At 37.0% G+C, this 20,249-nt stretch overlaps 1 protein-coding gene across 11 annotated transcripts in view; it reads right to left on the minus strand.

Annotated features, from left to right (window-relative positions):
- TBCK (TBC1 domain containing kinase) overlaps positions 1 to 20,249 on the minus strand; it is a 108,456-nt gene that overhangs the window by 82,610 nt on the left and 5,597 nt on the right. For all 11 annotated transcript variants that reach the window (XR_008466690.1, XM_054203434.1, XM_054203431.1 and 8 more), the window contains 2 exons: positions 19,487 to 19,721; positions 16,937 to 17,009 (listed from right to left, as the gene is read on the minus strand). Coding sequence is in view for 10 of the 11 variants with exons in the window: in XM_054203434.1 (XP_054059409.1) it covers positions 16,937 to 17,009; positions 19,487 to 19,679 (266 nt within the window). In the remaining variant the exon portion in view is untranslated. The remainder of the gene's footprint in view (positions 1 to 16,936; positions 17,010 to 19,486; positions 19,722 to 20,249) is intronic.

Here is a 20,249-nt window from a genome sequence, read left to right on the forward strand (position 1 = left end):
AGAAATCAGAAAGTTTGTGACAGAAAGGCGGGATTCTGAATTGTTGGGGGGGGGGGGGGGGGGGGGGAACCAACCAAACAAAACTACCCCACACAAACAAAACAAAAATATGTATTATTCAGTTTGAATGGTTATTTATAACTTATTATTGGTGATTGAGAACAATAATGTAGCTGCCTGTAGAAGCAGAAAGCTGGACTCCAAGATAGGATGCTCTAGGAACAAACAATACTCTGCAACTGATTACTTCCCTTTTAGGTAAAATTTCTCATCTTCCTAACCCTACAAATGGTCGTACTAGCTCAGACCAAAAACTATTTGAGACCACTATCCTGTTTCCAAAAATTATGACAAGCAAACACCCAAGAGAGAGGGAATACAGAGCAACCATATATGATATCCATGCTCACAGAATATCACCCATGAGTTACTGTGGAAATGCACAGACACTGAATATTCTGTTGGTAAGATCTCCTTGCTGTCTGTTTTTTCATGAGGTTCTCTTCATGGTGCTCTGTTGCTCTAACTTCCAGAAAGCCAATTTTAAATTTCAGCGTCAAGGAAAGAAAACAATTGCCTAACTCCAGAGTGGGAAAAGTGATTTTGGAAAAATGCATTTGACAGCCAGCAGCCGTAGTCCCTGCATATACCAGAGATTGCTGAAAGGAAAATAAAAACTACTTGATGCATGACATCTTGAATACTTAAGAACAAGAGGAATGCAGATCATACAGTTGGAAATCAGAGATGGGTGGGTAAAGAGACTTGACCTATTAAACTGTTGGAATAAAAGAATTCCAACATGAGAAAAGAAACAATGAAAAGAAAAGGTAAAATTTCAGCATTTATGTTAGTATCCTGGAAGTTACAGGTTCACACAGATTTCTTTTCCTCCAGTTTAAAGGAAAATTAATGCCAATCTGAACATGAATTCACTGTATTCATCACATCACAGAAGTGCATTCATGGCATTAACTGGAAATGCATCTTCTCCATCCTTTTTTGGTGCTGCAATAAAATAGTTTCACATGATGGAGTAACTGGGTATGTCAAAAGATCTTCCTGCCTGCTTATTGTCTCCAGTCCTACCTTCTCCTAGACAAAGCAGTCTCCCCTTTTGATGACTTTGATCCAGGCGGCTGTAGCTATTACAGTGTAGTTAACCAGAACACAAAGATGTACCTGGACAGCAGTACAGGAGCAAAGATAACTGGGGCTGGAAGCAAAGTGGAGGCAGCAGCAATATCTTGGAGACAGGAGAAATATTTCTGCTTGTTACAAATGCATTTGTAGTATTTTTTAATTGGTTATGGCCAGCTGTGTATTTCACTTTTTTATGCTATTGTAACAGTCAACATTGAGTACCTAATCCATTTTGTAAAAGGAAGAAAGCTGTGCCTGGATAGTACTGAAAGTGCAATCAACACTTAATGGACTATTTTGAGTAAGAGCGTTTCATCTAGTGAAATGAACAGAGGTCCCACTGGAATTTGAAGCAACACAGGACTGGCACCAGAAAGCAAGCCTCATCACCTACTTAACTGTAGAGAACCCCCTAATTCTTGTACCAACTGGAGACATATGTGGATTAGTGTTAAATAATGCTTCTTCAATGCAGTGGCAACTCAAGGCAAGAGAAAATTGATAACAAGAACTAGAACTATTTTGACTTTCCTCAGGAAGGCAGAGCAAGACCAAATGGGATAAGATTATGCTGATGATACCATGTTCCAGAGTTCCTCTTTCCTCAGACTTACAACTCATGGGTACGTACACAGAAATGCATGCTTAAAGAAGTCCTTTATCAAATATGTGTGTCTTGTTTTAACATTGTATTACTGCTGTAAACAAGTAAACTCTAGAGAAAGAGAATCTCAGCAACCAGGAGTCTTAAGAAGCTTATGGCACTGATACACAGGAGCAAAAACATGGGTTCCTCTTCCAAAGAGGAGTGTCAGACAGGGTCTGCCCTGAGGAAGCACACCAGAGCAACACAAACCACCAATGTCATCAATCACTACCCCAGAACTTGTGAAACTAACATGCATTTGGAATCCAGGAAGGAGATTCATCACAAAAAATTGTGTCTGTTCAAAGTGGAACGGAACCAGGTTGTGAACAGATGTAATGTTTCTGAACTCATAAAAGTGACAATATTTCAATACAAGCAAAACTATAAAACAAAGAAAATGACATTTGCAGTTAGTTCCATTACCACCAACAATGTGGACAGACTGCTTAGGAGTGGTGTGGCCAAGTGGTTACAGCAAAGGATAACGTTTGGGTATAATCCCAGCTGAGACAATCACTACACTGACCTCAAGAAAGCCATCTGACCTCCTTATGCCTCAATCAACCAGCTGGAAAACTGGATAAAAAGCAGGACTGGGTTGAAAAACAGATGTGCAGATAAATTGGGTCTTCCTGGGTAAATAAATTACAAAATACCCTATACAGAACATAAAGCGTTTGATGCAGGTGGGAATGGTTTATTTAGCACTTTATTATGTGTTTGATTAAAAAATGGCACTAGGGACCGAGATTGTAAACACTGCCAATTTACTTGGAAATGCATTCACATTATCAGAATGAAATGAACTGGAAGGGAATGCAACAAGCAGAGAATAAATGACAAAAAAAAAAAAAAGAATTTACAGGCAGAGTCCTCAGGAAGTCTCTAACCTATGCACAGAGGTATTTCACACAGGATATCTTCAACAAATTCATATTGCTCATCTGAGGAAACTCAAAAAGTCCATTCATTCCATTTTTAAAGTTCTAAGCTGCAAGCATGAATGACTTTAAAAGCAACACAAATGATGTTACATTTTTATGAAGGTCTCAACTCGTAATGTACAATAAAAAAAGTCCATAAAACAATGGATGAAGGCACAGATAAAGAACAACTTCATATATAGAGCAGATTGCACACAAAGATTTTTAATAGACAGGTGATTTTTCAGATCATTATCACTCTGAATGATTTAAGCATATCTGCTCCTCATAAAGCAAAAATTTTAAAACATTGCACCTTGAACTCCTTTAAGACACCCAGCATTCATCCCATAAAACAGGGGAGCAAATGAACAAAGTCCTTTTGAAAAAGTAAGCCCACCTTAAAAAGCACCATCTTAATGAAACCTCTGGTGCCATCTGGTTTAATGCGCAGAAGGGGGAAGACATCCACATTCCCACTTTTTGATCTTGCCACTGATTAACTTCTGTGAATTCATGTTTTGCATCCTAGCCTCAGCTGGCTCATATGTAAAAGGTATAATAATGATACTTTTCATTGGACCAAAAAGTGCAATGAAATAAACAAAATTTCTACCATCACACATAATGACTAGGTAAAGTAGCCCTCATTTAAAACCAGATCACAGACTCCACATTCTTACTACAGACTATACATTCTCAGATAACTAACATAATAGAACTAGATGCACAGGTGACAACAGGAGAACAAGAGCTAACATGATGAAACCCAAGAGAATGACCTCAAAATATACAATAAAGAACCCAACTTCAATAGCATTATATACGTGTATCATGTATCACATTGCCAACATTTCATTAAAGGAAATAACACATCTCACATGCTCCTCTCCTCCAAAAGGAGGGAACTGGTAAAATGTAGGAGTAGACTTAAGATCAATTGAAGTCAGATATCCAAAAATCTTTATTTTGTTTTCTTTTGGACTTCACCTGAACAAATACATGCACCTTTAAAAGGCCACACATTTTATGATCAACAGACTCAGGAAACCAATCAGACAACATATAAAAAGCAAATAAGAGAATTAACTGCAGCTAGGATACTCTTCCTTTTTCTAATAAGAAGCACCAAATCAGATCTTCAGCTGCTCGAGGGTTTCTTGTTAAGTTAGTTCCAGACCAGGCATCAAATCCCATGCTCTAGGCAAGGGCTACCATTCCTTTGTATCTGAATGCGCCAGCATCTAAATTTCTAGGCATAAGGTATGTTAAGTTTCAGCTCTCTAAAGCGTAGACGCCTTGACATTTGTCTATTAAACATTCACTATGCAGTAAATGGTATGAGTAGCAGTATTACCAGAGCCTTAAACCACACAATCATTGAAGGAAAGGTGACTTCTGAAGATACCTGATGAATGGTCACATAGTGGGCAGTGCCTATTTCCTTACCTTCCTCCATGTTGAAGTAAATAATGTATCTGAAAGAGAACTGCTGTTTGCATGCAGAATGCCAACTGGCAACTACAGATCAGTGTCTGCCCATACACTATGCTTTTGAAGACACCCACGTTCATAAAAAGTCTGAAAGTGGCTTTTGTAGCAAGCAAACTTTGCTTGCTTCCCAAATTCTGCCCTGTCACAATTCCTGCATACTAACAATCTTTTCAGACTTAAACACCTAATATTACCTGTTAAATAGAAAATAGATGACAGAAAAAGTATAGACGTAGCAAAGATCACGTCTAAATTATCTCAGCCTGAAGAGCTGAGGCTAAAACAAAATAATGGGTTTGGATTTTTCACCATAATCTTTGTTATGAAAACAAAACCAACAACTTCATACCATGGGAACCATTAGAAAAGGTAGATGCCTGATTCAAAATGACTAATAAATAAATAAATAATAAAAAAAGAAGCCACCAGGTCTACACATTCATGAGGCTGCTAATTTTAAAGTATATTAAAGTATACTAATTTTAAAGTATAAGTGTTGACCTAATGTCAATTATGGCAATACTATTTTGGCCTCAAGCATGTTTAAAATGCTCTTTCAAGAGGAAGAGCAGAATAAAATAATTTTTTATAGTTACCACAATCACTCGGTATTAAGGTTTTAATACATATGATTTCCACTGATATCTTTAATAATTGTTGAATCCACATCAAGAAACAAAAAGTGTTTAATGGCCAGGCATTCATTTCTAGTTGAATTAAAAGAGGTACCAGAAATTATAGTAATCAACCAAACCTGCCCATCCTGTGTTGTTAGCCCACCCAATGAATATCCAAAAGTTACTCAAAGCTTTCAATTCTACACTTAAAATAGACGCTACCATGTGCTTGTTCAGCAGCAATTCTGTAAAGTCATCAAGTTTCCGTACTATTCGCATCAGTCACTCAAAATTACTGCTTTTCAAAGGTTTTCTGACAGGATTCTGCTGATTAATTTCATCACTGCTTTTCTGCCTCTTCCCATTAAGAAAAGAGGTAATATTGCAGAGTTTACTAGTAGGGTCTTTGCCAGGAAAAAAGGGAAGCAGGGTGGGTGGGAGCACTATTACCAGAACTGTCTTACTGTGCCACAGTAAACTTAGTGCAGCTTCCTTCTATACACCAAAGTCAGAAGGAAAATGTTTTGTTAATCAAAGGCACAGCCATGTACGTATCGGTGGGCCACCTTAGACTGTACCTTTGAAGCACTGCCTTAATAAGACAAATGCTTGAGGTACGTTATTTTCAGACACTAAAGTAAATTTGTCTCTTTTCACCCTGAACCACTATACCATTCAGGCTCAGCTCAAGAGGATGAGAGAAGATTCTTCTCCTGCCACCGCTGTCTTTACCCAGACAGAACTCAAGCCTCAAACTGGAAGCTGTAATCTTATATCCCACTTTATAAAGATACCTGCGATTTTACTATGGCTGAGGATTCTCTGCTACAAAGATCAGTGTCACAGCAAGATTTCTTCAGAAACAAACACCAAGACAGCAACATTTTGAAGTTTTCATTCTGACAACAAGTGGGTCATAATCTACATTTGCTCTTACAAAAAAACTCTGCAACCATGTCATTACAAGACAGGTAATGGTCTTGTCATACTTTCAACTGCAAGCAGAGGAATTATTTTGAGATATTATTACTAAGAAGCAGCTTTCTAAGAAAACTTAGAGTGACATTATTCTCAAGAATAAAAAATTAAAAGATATTTTATGTGGAAACAATGCCTTTGGTTGAATCTTTCAGTAGGGACTTTCATTCCTATATTATATAGTTCTTGGTTTATAGCAAATGTGTGCATTGAAAGAAATGAACTGGGGAATATCCACAAAATTCCAGGTCTACTTTAAGCATTCTTTATGAAAAAATTAATCAATTTTTTTCCTTAAGCCAATTTTTTTGTGTATTAGCTTCTATATTTACAAGAACATGCATATGCACAGCATACACAGAAGACTGTAATAGGGGTTTTACAGTGCTAAACATTTCCCCATAAAGAAAAGCAAATCCAGTGTTTTATTACTTTTGCAAATGCTGCACTGACAAAACAGCTGAAGTTGGCTTGTACCATTTGTTTATTATCTTTGATAAAATTACAAGAGCAGATGAAAAATGAAATTTCAGAAATCTCTCTATTATAAAACCAATATAAGGTTTTCTGCTGAGGATTTGATGGAAATTTTGCATAGAAAGGCACCAAATGGCTAGGCATAGCCTAAGTATAGGAAAGAAACATGTCTCCAATGCTCATCTCATTTTTCACCATCATCGTATGAAGTCTGCAGATGTCTGATGATCAAAGTGTCTGAAGAGTAAAAATAAGTAAATAAATAAAAAACCCAAAACAACCCTAGATGCCTAGATTTCCTTTAGCAAGTTTTAAACCTGAATGACTTCTTTTGGAGACTACAAAATATTACTAAGAGCAGACAGGAAAGAATTCACACGTCTGCCTTTATATTTTATCATAAACTTGCACAAACTTCAGTTATGTCTAGAAGCCAAACATAAATTAATCACAGAGCAAGCAGGTACTGCATAACCCAGTGTTTTCCTTATCTTTGAACGTCTCCCAGCTTTGACAGATGTGCCACTCTTCACTATGCTGGAAGGGAACAGAACAGAGGAACTCGTAGAAATCCAGCTTTCGTACTCAAGACACCCAAAGGAAGGGGCTCCCGACCATTAAAGTACTGCCTGAATTCAAAGATCATGATAATGATAATTACCGTGTAATGTGGTTAAGAAAAGGTTAGTACCAATGGGATTCTCAACACCATGTCTTCTGCTCCTGACTAAATCCAACATTTTTTCCCTTTGTTTGAGGATTAAAAAAAAAAAAAGAGTCCAAAATCATTCTCCAGCAGACAGAAAACTAAAAGAATTCTCAAAACATTCACACCATGAAAAAAAGAAAGCTCCCCTTCTTCAAAGACCTAAAAGCTGAAGAACTGAGCTCCCTTTTACGAATTTAGGTTCTCTGAGCATAACAGTCTTCTTGCGCACATAATTTAGTGCAAGCAGCAGCCAAGGAATAATCTCCTGCAGAGATTAAAGATGATCTCGTGACTGTTGTGCAAGAATCTTCAGGTGGGGAGAAGGAAGTTTGCATTGGAAGTAGGCATTATCATTCTCTTTAAAAAAAAACCCAACCAAACAAAAAAGTTTTCTATGGTAGCTAATGGTCAAGAAAATAACACAAGAACAAGCGTTCAGAATTTTAGGAACTTGCATGAAGGCTATAAATGTTATGCCATCTCCCTACAGTAGCTCAGAAAATGAAAGTGAGCAACCTCACAGGTACTATATTTAAAACTAAAGAGTACATAGCAATTACTGAAGACATACAGAGAAAAATAATTATTTTTTCCCCCCAAGAAGTAACACAAACTCATACAAGAACCAATTATCCTCATCTACTTTCAGCATCTTACTTGTAAGTAAACCAAGAACTATGCCCCACAACTTCTACCTTCCCTTGTTTCAATCTGCACTGAAACACATTAAGTATTCCATCTTTGAAAATTAATTATATCTGTCAAGAATTCTAAGCAACTAAGGCAAAAAGAGAAGAGACTTGACTCTACTTACAGGTTACTTTGATAATCAGCAAAAGGGATACATAAGCTACTTATGTAGAGCCAGCTCAGCTTTTCTGCAGCTTATGCAAAACTGAGCTTTAAGTTAAACAAATGAGAACAGCAACCTTCAGTTTTATGTCTGCAGCAGAGAGCTCAAGGCAACTTAAGGAGTTCTACATTTAGACTTGAGTTTGTACTTTTAAAGTATACTCTCCTGATCAGCCTCTCCAGCCACGCTTGACTCAGGGTGGTTTCAGAGCACACAAACTGGATTCCTTTTAGATGAACCAGAAGGCAGAATCCAGAACCTGCCTACTGTCCTGCAGCTGCTAGTGGGCATTTGGTCCAGAGCAGACTGGAGCTATATGGAATCAGCACGCCTAAAAGATGTATAGCACACTTTGCTCTACACATCTGTTCCTACTGGATCACATTACTTGCTAATAAAGAGAGTCTGAGAAAGGTCCCTTTCCTTAGTACGGTTCATTCAAGGCTTTTTTACCTCATGTTGTACCGTGGTAACCTATGCTTCTGGTTTCCACAAAGACGCTCTAGCACTGTGGGCCAAGGGGAGTACAGCCAGCCTACAGGCCAACCCTACGACCAAGCCAGCTGGCAACCTCAGCCAGCATTTCCTGTATGAACTACCCGCAGCACCAGGAGAGCACAGGCAGGGGCAAAAATCTGAGCTGCAGATGTCCACAGCTTCTTCCACAGCAGCCAGGGAGACAGGTTAGCCTGTCAGTGTGGAGGACTCTTGCCGTACTGCAACTGAGGGCCAGGTATTGAGCAGACATTTTAAGATCATAGGGGTGCTTTCTGACATTACCTTAAATGGACAACTGCATATTTTACTTTATTTTTAAGGAAGATTTATATCTGTGGCTTGAGAGGAAGAGTTTTTCTTAACGTTATCCATGTTGACTTTCTCCTTCCCATTGCAACAGAAGCGATGGGTCCCTAACTTCATTATAAAAGGAGATGGATTCTCTCATTCTTTCTGTGGTGCCACAGGTGGATAAGAAAAATCTCATTAAGAATCTCATTAATGAAAACTTGTAAAAGGAAAGCTGGAAATGAAGTGTAGTTACTAATGCAGTTAACATTATTGCAGCTGTGTGGCAGTATGACCTGAACTGACAGCTCTAGAAACCATGACTAGCTAACAATAAATGCTGTCCTTGCAGCCAGCCAGGACTGATTTTTTTGTTATTCATTTCTGCAGTTCTGTGAAGCACCACTAGTTAAAAAAAAAAAAAAAAAAAAAAAAAAAAAAAGAGGAGCAGGGTAAGCCTGTTGGCTACTTCTCGATAGAGTAGCTGCAGATCTAACACACTAGAAGGTAATTAACTTTTTAAAACATAAATTACATTAAAAAAGGAAAGTCATTTCAAGGAAACAAATATAACCACTAACTCCAGTAAGTACAGATATCAGTATGAATGATAACTGAGAACGCTTTCTTTTTATACATGTTACTGGAGAGCGGGAAAAACACCTAGAACTTTGTAAAACCACACTAAACCAATCTCTTTAAAAAATTCTCAACCTTTGAGAGAAAGACTGCACTTTAGGCATCTCTGCATGAGAGGATTAAGCATTAGCAACAAGCCACATTGCTAATTAACCCCCGACCCAGCCCCCACTTTATAAAGGTGCAACAGAATTTTTAAAGCTATGGACAAAAATTGCAACAATGCACAGCTCTTCTAAACCCAGACATTTCCTGTAAATTAGTAGACTTTACAACAGGGTTCTTTTAGCAAACAATTTAGCTATACCATACTTAAAAAAAATAAAAATCTAAATATCTAAGGTTAAAAGCCATAGCTAGGTATGCTTTAGTAGTTAGCTCAAAATATCAGGATCCCTCTATCAATGGTACAGATGCTACTCAAAAGTGAAACAGAACGGAAAGTTCCAAGAGAAGAACAGTCTGCAAATGCAGGTGATCAAAGGGACTTTACAACTAGGCCAATAAGCAACGGTGCTGTTAGGAATTTCATAGCTAACAACTAATATTCCAAAAGGCATTAGGAGTGCATCACTTTGATCTATATCCCAGTACGCATCATCACAACAGGCAGGAAACACCTATCTAGAGAGGTAACAATAAACTTAAGCGTACCCAAAGCAGATGCCTGTGACTATAAATTTAAATGTATTAATCAGCATATAATTAATATTAAATTTCCTTGAAAGCGATATGAGAAATACAATCACCAAAGGGGCAATAAGAGATGGATATAGTTGCATATAGGAGAAATCCACGCAACAAAAGTTGCCAGACAAAAGGACAAGAGAGTCACAGCAGACAGTAAATATGCAGGGCATACTCCCAAATACACAAGAAGGGTTACTGGGTGTACAGAAGACCACACCTTGCAGGGGCTGGAGAATGGTGGTAACAAAAATGTCAGGCATAAGATAATAGTAGAAGAAAGACCAGTCCACATCACTTCTTATTTCACTCAGGTCTCCAGCCTGATTACCTTGACTTCCAAGAACCACCAAGCGACGTAGTTACCACTGTTAACTGTACAGCATCAGCTCCATGGTACTGTATACTCACAGCTAATTTACAATACGTGTTAAAGACTAACAGTTTTGTGTACACAGTGATGATTAATAACATGTGTGACTTAACCTTTAGCAAGATGTGTGTTGTTAATGAATGAAATTTAACAGTTTTAAACTTTAAAACTAGCCTGATCTGCCAGCCTTCTAAACACTCCTACCACAGCAATCTCCAATTCCCTGGTATCTCTCTAGCTATAAAGACACACACAAGTCTTTATACATTCAGTCCCAATACAAGTTCCTTCTGTCTGCAGATCTATCTGTCCATCTGAGGGTCCTGTTGGTTCAGAAGCCAAGCAATTCTGTTGACTTTGTGCTGTGTTCATGATCCAGTGCCCACAAAATTGCAGAGCAGTGAAAAAGGGGCTATACGATGTTTCCCATAATGTTATGTTCTGTAAACGTACAATTTCAAGTCTAGCCCATCACCGATGTAGAGATGGTATGGGACTAATGCAGCTTCTAGACAGGAAAGCAGTTGGCTCGGAGTGAAGACACAACTCTGGGTCTATTTGCTCTGTAAAACAGAGGAGCTTAAACTTAAGGAGGGAACATCCATGTGCACAGAAAAAGTAATCTCAAACCACAATGACGTTAAAGATATTTGTAAGCATATCAATGCATCTAAATAAACCAGCTGTCTGATTCCTAATTAGCAACAAATGGTCCCCTGAAGACATTGCTCCAAAAAAGCAAGAACTTGCAGTTTAAAAATATAATCTCTTTCTAGAAGTATGCACTGTATAGCAAGTATAATGCGTGTTAGTTCTTCCCTTTTTTCCTTCCTAAAAGCAGGATGAAGTGTCAAACGCTATATTAAGTTGGAATAACCATATACTAACCACATCTTGCTCTCACAAGTCTACAGGCAATTTTTATTCTAAACGCAACTATCATAAATCAACATTAAGATTAATGATGTGGCTTAAATCCAGTAAGATTTGCACAGTACAAATTTGACATTTGGTTTTCCAGACATTAGCTCATTAGTAGTAGTTTGCTCATTCATGCAAAATGGAATTTTAACACTGAACCTTACACAGCTCCTTGCAGAAATATCTCTGCAGGATTAAGCCACCCTCCTGCTGAGGACGGTGTTTGGTCTGTTTGAGAGAAACTCAACATCCTCTTTCACTAGATACTGGAGACTCAAAATTCTCCACTACTTTTGTTCTCAATTAACTCAGCATAACTCATCTTCAGCTCAAGATCTTTAATATTGCTTTTAGCACGGAAATCTGTATGAAGTGTCTACAAGCAACTACAGAAGAAGCATAGCAGAGCAAAAGGTCGAAATATAATTAGGCACTTCTTCCACATCTACAGCCTTTATGTTGTATACAGCCATCATAGCTACTTTTTAATAGCAAGAAGAAGAGATTATTATAATCTCAAGGAGTTGGATACTTCTGTTTTCTTTTTTCCTGGAAGACAGGAAAATAAGAAACAAGCGTGCACTCGCTGTTACGTTTCACATGTAAGGGAGACACGGACACATGATCTGTGATGCCTTTGTGCTGCCCTCAAACATTGCAGCCAACTATACAAGCAAAGAATTTGGCTTCATACCAAAAAAAGGTCACTCAGACATCAAGAGCAATAATGTTCAGCTCAACCACCTCATGAAAGCTATACCCCTTTTCCATTCCAAACAGTTGTTTTCTCATTGTAAGGGGAAAGACAGTCACAGGAGACAACCTATGCTAAAAGGAATGCTACAGGAAGATTTGCAGTCAGACTAAAAATTACTTACAGAAGTAAAAAAATACCCCTGTATGAAGAAAAGCATCACTGGTCAATATATAAACAAGTCTGGACTAATGGCTAATGTTTCATCATAGCTTTGGAAATAAAGCATTGGCAAGAAACTAAAGGAAAACTCCACAGACACTAAATGCCCAAACTATAGACTCTCATACATGCTTAGGAAAAAAAATAATTATAAATTTGTTTATTAATGCTACTTCATTTTACGACTTCATCATTTATCCTTGCTAAATGCAGCCTTATTATGACATATGGATTTCTCATGTGAAATTCCAACACAGACTTGATTCAAAGCAGAATACACTCAGCCCTTGAAGTTCTGCTCATATGCAGCTCTTCAAGTCAAATCATGTAAAACCTTCAGCCTTTTGATGACTTGCACCTGTCTTACAATATTTTTGAAGAATCCCTGGCTACTCAGAAATTGCTTTTTCCCCTGTCTAATAACCTCTTCTGTAATGTAGTTTCACTTCAAGTTTGCCAAAAGCACATTAACAGCAAGGATGGCATAAGGAAATCTAATCCAATCAATGAGCAGACAACTGTTTAATATAGCCAAATAAAATGTACTCATCCGAATCAGTCAGATCATGTTTTCTCCAAACTAGTAAACAGCTGCAGACACAGTCTGCTTCCCATCAAATGTTCCGTGTATAACAAACTATACCTTGTATCTCTGATGGTTCACTAGTAATTTTTCAAAACCATGACTTTCAAAACATATGACAACTATATTTTATTGAAGAAAGGAATAGGCTCAGACTGCCCAAGCCACAAATTGAAGACCAATCCAGAAAAAGTCTATTGTAGGTGCCAAAAGTCTGCTGAACGTCAGTATTTGCTGGCATTTTTATTATTATGAATACAAGTGCAGACCAGCTTCTTCAAAGAAGAAACACACTTCAAGCATGACGGAAAAGGAAAAGCTCACAGCTCCTATTATAACAGCACAGGAGCAGAGAAAATGACTCCTTTAACACTGTCTGGAAAAGGTATCCCAAAGGAGTAGTTGTAAATGTGTTTAAAAGATGGAGAACCTTAAAAATAAATTTACGTCTTACATTCTGGTCTGTGGTATCAACAGTGCTAAAATAACTAGCAACTTTGAAAATCTAGTAAAATTTTTGACTGCCACAAACATGAAAACTACCCTTAGTGAGACTGTTAAAGTACAAAACTTTTACCCACCATAATTTTGTGTGTCTTCTTTTCAATTCGTTCACAAGAAAAAATCCTTGTATGTGCAAGACAACACAGAGGAAGCAAGCCAGACCGAGACATGTTTTCAAATCTCTGAACAGCAGTAAACTATTATAAGCTTAAATCAGGTATTTACTATTTTTGCTTGACCATGTACATAAATTCCTAGCTCTTTAAAAATTTAACTGACTCCTGAACATACTTCAGAGACCTGATTTTGCACTAATGTGACTGTTATAAACTAAAATTAAGTGCATGCTTTCTTTGACTCAGAGTAACAAATGGGACAATAAATCAGGAATAAACAAACAGGAAACGATGACCCAGAATACAATCTAGAGGACAATGGAGATTGGCCTGATAAAAAATGGGACATCAATGCCTAGAATTCTTATCCTAACCTCTCCTATCCTAGAACTCTTATCCATGGTTGCAGCCTGAGTTCCCTGTGGCACACAACTCCAAAAGAGCTTCCCTGCTGTTATTGCGATGGCCTGTGGAAGCACAGCAAAGAAAATTGGAATTAATGTCACTTTTAGAAGCACTAATTGTAGTTTTGATGTCTACATGGCTATTCCCTGAATAGAACACGACAACATCGGAGCTGTATCTGGTTACTTATGATAAGAATTGCTAAGAGCTGATACATTTCATTCATTTGAGAGTTCTTGAAATTTACCTTATAGAGTTGTTAGGTAATGAATGAAGTCTTGAATGTATCACAAATCCATGTTCTAGAAATTTTTTGTTGCTATCTATGCTCAGTAAAAATGACTTACTGCACTGTGATACAGCAGATAAAATAAATGGTTAGAGCTCTAATTTCCAGTATTCGGCCCCTATGTGCAACTGATTCATCAGAATTAGAAAACTCTGAGGTTAACTGAACAAAGAACTCCAGTGCATTTTTTTTTTTAAATATCATTTATACCTTAAGGAACGTGTGCTACGCTTGACGCATGACTTCAGGAAAGATTAACTGCAAATAACTACCAAACAGCTGTACAGCCTGTTTTCCAGTATGTATGGAAAGATAAGACAGTACATAATATAATGCCTTGAATTTCAGCACTAACAATAGAAGATTTCCTGATGATTTTATATCAGCTTGTGGTACAGGTGCAAAGGACTTAGGTTACTGGCAAGTGTAAAGAAAATTAATCTAGAAACCAGAAGAGCAGCTTCCATAAACAGTTCATAAAATTAATTGCAATAGCATACACATCAACTCCGGATGTGTAACCAGCTATGCTATCATTGACCAATACAATCAGAATAGATGGGAAAAGAAGCCAAATACTACCCTCCAAAGGTAATTGATATAGACAGATCAGATAACCAATAACTGGGAATTGATCCATCCAAGCTATTTCTGGAAATTTATGGGTCTCGCATAAGAACCAAAAGTGTCTGTTTTCATTAAGAAAATACAAGTAGAGGGAAAATATCAGTCTTGCAAGAAACTTCATTTGAAGTTAACATAATTTAGCATTTAGCTACTACTGCAAAAGCTGTAATTTGTGTAGATGAATCACTAATGTCTCTTAAAGCTATGAAGAGGCTATATTTTAGTCCTATACCTTGGGTGACTACAACTTCCTGAAGAAATCCCAATCTGCTCATTAAAAGAAAGATCAAATAGTAGAATAACTTATTTCAGTAAAAACTCTTTCAAGCGAAGAGGAAAAAATAAAGCCAGGCTTTATGCATCTACTCTCAACAGAGCCACAGCCCAAATAGCTGAGGTAACTGTCACAAACTAAATAATTTCTTTAAGCATGTCAAAAACCCAAAGTTGCATACCATCGTAAATTATCTAAAAAACATCTTAAAAAATCTTTCTAAATACCACAAAACACATGCTGGTATAGAGGGGCATAATGGATGTGCATACAGACCACAACTGTTACTTGAGAAAGTTTTGATTATAGAATTATGATAGAGAAATATAATTCCCCCCCCGCCTCAGAAAAGGATATCTTGCCCGTTGCAATTCTAAAGCTACAGGATTAAATTGCAACAGAAGTTGTCAGAATCTATGTAAGTATACTGTATCAAGCAATTCAAAGCAAATTAAAATAGCTACATGCATACTTTTTCAAAAACAGGCAAGAGGCAGCAGACAGTCTGGGCTGCTTCTCATCTGACACCAAGATACACATGTTCAAAGAACAGCGTGAGAACTAAATGAAAAAGGAAAGAAAAGTGCTTCTGATGCTTTAACTATTTCTGGAACTTTGCACAATCAGAATCGGATGCAAAACTGTATGAAGGCCTGTAATATATAACACGCATGAAAATCCCTTTACACCTAAATACCTCTCTATCTTATGAAAAAAATGGAAGCCATATTTGCCTAACATTCCTCAAGCTATAAGTCCTCTGCAACACAGACTGTCATACAAGCTTAAGTTCACAAAAAGCTAACGCACAGACAAAGGGTATTGTGCATTTAGATTTATCTCTGCCAGACAACATAGTCAGCATCCTATTTAGGGGTTGCAAGACTTAAAAGGCTACAGGTCCAGTTTTACTCCCTTTATACAAATCTAATTTGGGATGAGTCACAAGAAGTCTATCTGCACGGTACCTTATCAAACACAGCCCACCCGAGAGGCTTAATGTTAAGTGCAGTTAGTCAGGAAGACACACAAAAATTTGTTGATTATTTTACTGAGTAATCATCACCTCTACGCTTGCATGAATATCAAGAGAGATGAAATCCAATGCTTGCTATAAACTTTTCAGAAACTAGAATGAAGAGACTTTGGATTTTTCTAGATGTGTTTTATATTTATGTATTTGTGTGTTCTGGAAATAACCAGTTAGCATACAATGCCTTGCTATCCCAAATGGAAATAGTATTTCTCTTCTTCCACTCTTCACATTTTCTGTGTTACGCATTCTTTAGGACAAGAGGCCACTTCTTTGCTCCAAAGGTAATAGTTACAGTTAACACTTTTAGCAACACGTCTGATGGAGATTTTGTTTGTTTGTTTCTTTAAGATACAGCTCAACTATTCTATACATCCTAGTATGAAAGCAAATATTCTCGACATCCAGCCTTTGGACCTGGTTTTGACCAAAGCCGTGCTGAAGTGACTATATTCGCCCAAATTCAAATCACTTACTAGCACCCTGCATATGTATCTGACATCCTGTGCACTTTCTAGTTAATAAATTAATATATTTCTGCATATGAACACACCAAATTCTGCCTTTTCTAGTGAAATTTGTATTTCATCATCTGGCAGACATACAATCTTCAAATTAATTCTTAGGAAGACACTTACGCTGTCATAGGTCTGATTTTAGAAAACCCAAAACCACTATTGCAAGACAGACAGGATTTGGAGTTACAAAGTATTTCAGTTGTAAGTAAGCTCCCCACAACTCTTCTAGCTTTTAGAATTATACGGAAATAAGTCCTCCCTCTTTCAGGCGCGCATTTATCTGATAAACAATGTCTTTAGGTTAAGCTTTAAAAGAGTAAAATTTATATAAACGAATAAAAGTTAAAAAAAAGTCCAGGACTTTGCCACAGATGATATGTGAAATTATGGTGTGCAAATTTGAGTTTAGCTCGACACCTTACCTGACTGGCTTTCTTTCTCGTAGCAAATCTTCCAGGCTCTTTTCACAGTGTTCAGCTGCCACAACCAGTCTCTCTAATTGGAAAAGAAAAGAGAAAAAGCATAAGAGGACTAGAGTCCAAATGAGACAATGGGAGTACAGGCTTCTCAGCCTACCGATTTGGCAAATATTAAAGTATTTTGACATACATTGTATGGAAAATTACAAATAATTAAAAGTTAAAGATGTACAACTCCTGGATTTCACCACCATTTTCATTTATGAGATACAGCAGATTATCTTTCTTGTTTCCTCATTGTAAATCACTGTAAATCCATCTGGTAACCTCCTAATAAATGTTGAACCCCTCAGCCAATGTCAGTCAGATTTGACGTAAGAATAGAGGTCTCAAAGAAGATAAGCATCTACAAGTTTGCAGAAGTCTGTCTCTGGGTTGATGAGAGAGACTCAAAGTAACACCAGCTTTGAGAAAAGGGACCCAGTGAGCACAGGAGTTTCAGTCCTGATGGGCCATCTAACACACTGCTATCTCTAGCACCTCTTGCCCAGCAAATAGCTATAGGACCTGCAGGGGTCCCACGTGTTCCAAAGATTGATGGGCTGGCTCTGAATACAGAGGAAAAGACAAAATAATTGTTGCACTGAAGACAGCAATTATAAAGTAGGCAAAGACAATAGCATAAGGTTTTACATGGGGATGTGAGATAACTCCTAAAGCTAGGCTTTGCTACTTCCACAGCTTGCAGAACAGCTAGTAGTGAATGTTCAGATTCAAAACTAAATCAAACTAAACTTTTTCAAACATATTTTTTATAAGAAGGCTGTTACAGTAAGATAAAGATGGAAAATACTTTGACGAACACAAGTCATCACATTAAAGCTGGAATGCTTGCTACTCAACTCTTTGTTTCTCCTTTTTGAAACCCAAGGGTCGCTTAAACTTTCTTTGGAAGCCTTCTACAATACTAGCAAAGATTTACAAGTAGTTTAATTTTAAGGAAAAAAAAAAGATTTCAGTGTGAATGTTTTTCTGTTACTTTTATGTTCCCCTTTTGAGGGTCTTTTGGGAGGAATGCATATGTCTAATTAATATTTTTTTTTTTTGCACTGTTTTCCTAGTCTGCTTTAGTATTTCTCTATAAGGGTAGAAAGATTACATTTACAAGAGAAAGAACATTAAATCGCTGTGCATAGGATTCACAAGTGAAAAATTCTGTCAGTATCACAATGATAAAATTTGCCACCAAATTTTCCATATTATTTGAAACTGACTAACTGCCATTCCAAGCACTAAGAACAGAACAGTCTCCTGACTTTATGGTTAGGCATTTTACTTGCTATTCTTCAAGTTACTTCCATTATCAAAAGATACCTTCTCCTTCATATTTATACATACTCATAAACCTTCCTGTCATTGACTTTTCATTGTCAAAAAGGCCACATTTTTGTATTTAACTGTATCTTTCATTTACTAAATGTTATGTTAGCTAATGTTTCTTAACCTTTTATCTAGACAGCATTGTAAGAAAATCCCATTTTCCATTTTTTCAAGAGGTACTAGTGAAAACAAGATGAAAATGAGTAATCTTTATAGATCTCCTGGCTGCAGAAAATGAAAAATTTACAAGTTTGAGAGCAAATGAAAATACACAAAGAACCCCCCACCCAGCAGAAAACTCGAGTGTTTGGAGTTGGCAATATCCTCATTTTCTAAAAATCTAAAACATCTTATCATACTGCATTCTAAAAGAGAAAAAGTTACTTGCTCTACTTTATGATACCCTTTAGCTAATCAAACAAATACATGCAAAGCACTTTTTTCTGGGTACATTGTTTATTCAAAAGTTAAAAGTGGCAACCACTTAAACTGTCACAGGCATTGCAGCCTTTTTGTGGAAATGAAGTGCTGTACTCCTGCTGAGCTTGCAACAGAATAAGATCATCTGGAGCAGAAAAAAAACAACTCAAGCCTTGAGCAAACAATAAGTGTGATAACAGTTACTAAAAAAAATAAAATAGAATAAAATAAAAGAATAAAGTAATTGTTAGTGGGAGAGATCTTAAAGAGCTGGAGTAAAAAAAAAAAAGTCAAGCTTGCAGCCAAGACACAAGATGACTGACACAACAAGAATGGCTACAAACCAAGTACAAAAAACCTAACCATCACATGAAAAAGTTCACAAGATTAGAACATGGGTGTAGGAGCTCGGCATCAAAAATGTGTGCATTTCAGTGTCCCACACAATGACATGGCACAGCAACTGAGTACAAAAATTTTACAGTGAGATATAAGAAGAAAGTTCTTAGCTTTTGTTAGCATAACGCATAACAAAAGAAGACAGACAACTTACCCCTGCCTTGATTCCATAGAAAAGAAACAAAAGCACCAGTACGGCCAGTCACAGCAAAGGTATACAGTCATTTTAAGACTGAAAACCAGCCACTTTCTGGTGCTATAAAGGCAATATTCTGCTCAGTCACCTTTAGATATATTGCCACAAAAATATAACTGTAACCATAAATAACATTTCCTTATTAAACAGATACTCACCATGTTTACCTCTGGTAATGTCAACATACTGGCAAAGCCTGGGATGGGTGATTGTTTTAAGGATTTGAAATCTCCCCAAAATTTTGATGGAATTAGGTGTCAGAGGAAGGCCATTACTTCCACAAACATCATGTGGCAGAGCTGAAGCGAAGAACGTGGAGGCACCCATCTCGGTATCTTTTAAAGGAAACATCTTTTTCACACAATCTTAAGTCCTTTGGAGCAATTCGTATTCCTTAAAAGAAGAACACAGAGTTCTTATGACTCAGCTTACTAAATAATGCAGTTAAAATGTTTTGTTGTTTTTTTTTTCCCCCTCTGTTATGGGGGAATGGGACATTTTTGCATAATGAACACACAATAATAATAATACAATGCTGCTTCATAATAAACACTACATTTAAAGATGAAAATACAGTGATAGATTTAAACACACATTTAAGAATCAAATAAAACTATTTTTAAGAGCAGATAAATGCTTTAATCCAAGCAATCTTCAGACAACTACTGCAATATTTATTTATTCAAAACCAGTAAAGGCACCAAACAGAAAAAACCTCTTCTAAAATACCATCTTGTATCAGCAGCTTACCACAGTTTTGGTGATAATCAGCGTCTATTTGCATTTCTAATATTAAAAGTTATGAAGTAACAGTCTTCTGTCCTACCACCATTTCTAAACTGCTAGCTCACACAGTGACTCAATAACAAATTGAGGAAGTAATCTACATTAAATATTTCTGTCAAGCAAAAGAAATGAGCT

The sequence above is a fragment of the Rissa tridactyla genome, chromosome 5, assembly GCF_028500815.1.
Source record: "Rissa tridactyla isolate bRisTri1 chromosome 5, bRisTri1.patW.cur.20221130, whole genome shotgun sequence".
Classification (NCBI taxonomy): domain Eukaryota; kingdom Metazoa; phylum Chordata; class Aves; order Charadriiformes; family Laridae; genus Rissa; species Rissa tridactyla.